This window comes from Sinocyclocheilus grahami, unplaced genomic scaffold, assembly GCF_001515645.1.
Source record: "Sinocyclocheilus grahami isolate Dianchi unplaced genomic scaffold, SAMN03320097.WGS_v1.1 scaffold587.1, whole genome shotgun sequence".
NCBI classification, from domain to species: Eukaryota; Metazoa; Chordata; class Actinopteri; order Cypriniformes; family Cyprinidae; genus Sinocyclocheilus; species Sinocyclocheilus grahami.
The window spans coordinates 882213-885857 of record NW_015505766.1 but is presented as its reverse complement, the minus strand read 5'-3'; the positions used below and the strand labels follow the sequence as shown (position 1 = coordinate 885857).

The window sequence follows — 3645 nt, the reverse complement described above, 5'->3', positions numbered from 1 at the left end:
TCCAAACATATAATGCAGTGATTGAGAGCTGAAGAAATAAAGGCTCCTCAGAAGATGTGAGATGTTCTGGAGGCTTGTGAAGATCATTCCTCCGCTGAGGAACAGTGAAAGTAAAGCTTCTGGAAACAAACGCTCCTCAAAAGATCCTGAGGATCAGATTTGAGACTCTAAAACATGATTGATGGAGAATCAAGTAAAGCTGAGCTGCTTCAGTGCAGTAAGAGTTCATCTGGAGATATTACTGACGTTATTCTGACGCTTACTTGAGAAAAACCAGTCAAGATCTGACAGCAAAACCGGGACGTTTCTACAATTACATTAAAACAGCTTTGACTTGGTTAAAAATAACAATAAGACCGATTAATGAGTGTGGATTTATTCGGCTCGACTCTCTGCTAAAACACAGAACAAACCCTGAAGAGAGAAACATCAGCCATCAATTATTTCCCAGCTACAGAGAGCCATTATTGAGCTGTGCTTCAGGCCTGTGTGTGTGTGTGTGTGAGTGTGAGTGTGAGTGGGAGTGTGAGTGTGTGTGTGTGAGATACAACAATAGAAACAGCATCCATGAACTGAATGTAACAGCAATATTCACGCACAGTGAAGTCAGCATTCTCGAGTTTTCCTGGGAGGGATCTAGTTTTACAGTTGCTTTCCACATATGCTGCAAAAATGCAGCTAAAACCCACTTCTGATAGTATCGCGTGGCTTCTAGCTGGTTGGGTTAGAGGGTTCATCAGCTGAACTACCTGCTAGTGAACCTGGTTTTGACCCGCGAGATCACCGTGAGCCTGTAACAAACTGTGTTCTAGTAAGCAGCTTGATATGAGCTGTTTTTCCCAGCAGAAGGTTCAGGAGGGTCAAAACTGAACAAAAAGCGAGCTAAAGAAACACAAAGAGAGCGAGAATATCAACCGGAGAGAGTCTGGCGCTGTTGATTGCTTGTGGTTTCTCCCTGTGAGGATCCTGAAGGAGAAGTGAACGAGTTCACAGCATTAAAGCAGTGTGTGTGTGTGTGTGTGTGTGTGTGTGTGTGAGATACAACAATAGAAACAGCATCCATGAACTGAATGTAACAGCAATATTCACGCACAGTGAAGTCAGCATTCTCGAGTTTTCCTGGGTGGGATCTAGTTTTACAGTTGCTTTCCACATATGCTGCAAAAATACAGCTAAAACCTACTTTTTTCTTTCTTTCTAATTTTTTATGTAACCTTCTGCAAAATGCTATTTAAACCGATTTTTAAAAAAAATTTTATTTTGTTTTGTACCCTTCTGCAAAATAGTTTTATTTTATTTTATTTTATAAAATTATTTAGTGCCCTTCTCCTAAATAATATGTTTATGTACTCTTCTGTAAAATACAGTTTTACAAAAATGGCTTATTTTATTTAAACATTTATTTTTGTTTTAATCTGTAACCTACTGAAAAATACAGTTAAAACCAGCAATTTTATTATCTTTATTTTGTATTTTTTTTATTTACCCTTCTGCAAAATACAAAAATAAATCTACTTATTTTATTTTTCATAATTTTTTTTGTTTGTTTTGCACCCTTAGCTAAATACATTAATCACTATTTTAAATAAAATGCATAGATTATTTGTTTTTACAATTATTAATACATATTTAAAACCTATTATTTTATTTTATCCTGCAAAATGCAGCTAAAACCCACTTCTGATAGTATCGCGTGGCTTCTAGCTGGTTGGGTTAGAGGGTTCATCAGCTGAACTACCTGCTAGTGAACCTGGTTTTGACCCACGAGATCACCGTGAGCCTGTAACAAACTGTGTTCTAGTAAGCAGCTTGATATGAGCTGTTTTTCCCAGCAGAAGGTTCAGGAGGGTCAAAACTGAACAAAAAGCGAGCTAAAGAAACACAAAGAGAGCGAGAATATCAACCGGAGAGAGTCTGGCGCTGTTGATTGCTTGTGGTTTCTCCCTGTGAGGATCCTGAAGGAGAAGTGAACGAGTTCACAGCATTAAAGCAGACCGATGGAGACGCTGCCATTGAGTTCTGAAGGATTTAATCGCCTAATGCATTCATAGGAGCAAAATGTGACCCTGCAGCACAAAAGCAGTGTTAAGTCGCTGGGGGATATTTGTAGCAATAGCCAACAATACATTGTATGGGTCACAATTATACATTTCTCTTTTATGCCAAAAATCATTAGGATATTAAGCAAAGATTTAGATATTTTGTACATTTCCTACCATAAATATATCAAGAATAAAGGCCTACACACTTCCAAATGACAACAAACTTTGAATTTTTAAGAATATTTAGATCACGGAAATGAAGTATCAAAATATTAGATACCTAAATAAATAGTAAATAAACATTTTCTAACAAAAAGTGCAAAGTAACAAGTAGAAAAATGCAGAAAGAACTTGTATGGAGATTTTTCCCAGACCTTCTTTCTCTGTAAATTAAGCGTGCACACTATTGCTGAAAACACAATCACTACTCCGTATGCACAAAAATCCCTAAACAAGACCATATCTGCAGATGAAACTTTGTTTGTAGAAGCATTTATTAAATTTGAACTAGCACCGACTACGCCACGTTTTGTACGAGAAGCTGCAAAAGACACGGGCGCAAGTGGAATGCAAAAAACACGGTGACATTCATTTTTAAGTAAATATAATAATAATTGAGGTCATGTTCATATATTGCGTGATAAGTCGATATATTGATTATTGCGACAGGCCTATTTGTATGAACTCTTCTTCAGATGTGCAGTGTGTTGATGTCAGATGTTTTGTGCTGTTGTTCTTTAACGGAGTTATTAAAGAGTTGTTGATCTACGGTCGGCCGGTGCACGTCACGCTCATCGCCCGCCGCTCCAGCCGCTTCGCCGGCACGCGGTTCCTCAAGCGAGGAGCGAACTGTGAGGTACGTGCTCGAGACGGACGGACCACGAGCTCTACTGTATGCCGTGTGTCACACCCGTCCAACACGAGCTGTTTCTCTTCTGGATTTATCTCTGTGTGTTCAGGTGGGATTCTGTAACGTTGTTCATTTGCTCTAAAGCTGTCAGCCATTAAAGCCTCACTAAGCTCTCTGTATTGAAAATACTTCAAAACTGCAGACCCACACGTTTCAGCTGCTCATCATTTAACAATTAATCTAGTCGAGTCAGTTATGTAAAGTCACTAGGCTGTCCAAAAGCTTAAATATAGTTTGAAGTCTAGTGAATATCAATTTAAAATTTTAATTTAATTTAATTCCATTCATGTTTTTATTACTGTCATTTTATTTTATACCATGCAAAATATAGTTAAAATTTATTTTATTTCATTTTATGTTATTTTATTGTTTTATTAAGTTTTGGGGACCGATTTATTTATTTTTAGAAATTTAAAGTAAGTTCTTCATTTAGTACCGAAAGTGTACGAACACAGCCATCAGAGTCTTTAAAAATATACAAAATGTAGAGAATCTAAACCTAATTTTTAAATTAAAAATTTTCATTATTTTTTATTGTTTTATTTTATATACATTTTATTTTGATTTTCAGCACTGAAATCATACCCCATGTCTGAATATGTGTTCTTTTCTTTATTTTATTTTATTTTATTTTTTATTCTTTTTTTATTATTATTTGTAATTGTTTTTTATTTTGTACCCTTCTGCAAAATA

General features: G+C 36.2%; 1 protein-coding gene across 1 annotated transcript in view; it reads left to right on the top strand.

Annotated features, from left to right (window-relative positions):
• fig4a (FIG4 phosphoinositide 5-phosphatase a) overlaps positions 1–3645 on the top strand; it is an 83280-nt gene that overhangs the window by 19700 nt on the left and 59935 nt on the right. Inside the window, exon 9 of the mRNA XM_016240279.1 lies at positions 2798–3011. Coding sequence (XP_016095765.1) covers positions 2798–3011 — 214 coding nt within the window. The remainder of the gene's footprint in view (positions 1–2797; positions 3012–3645) is intronic.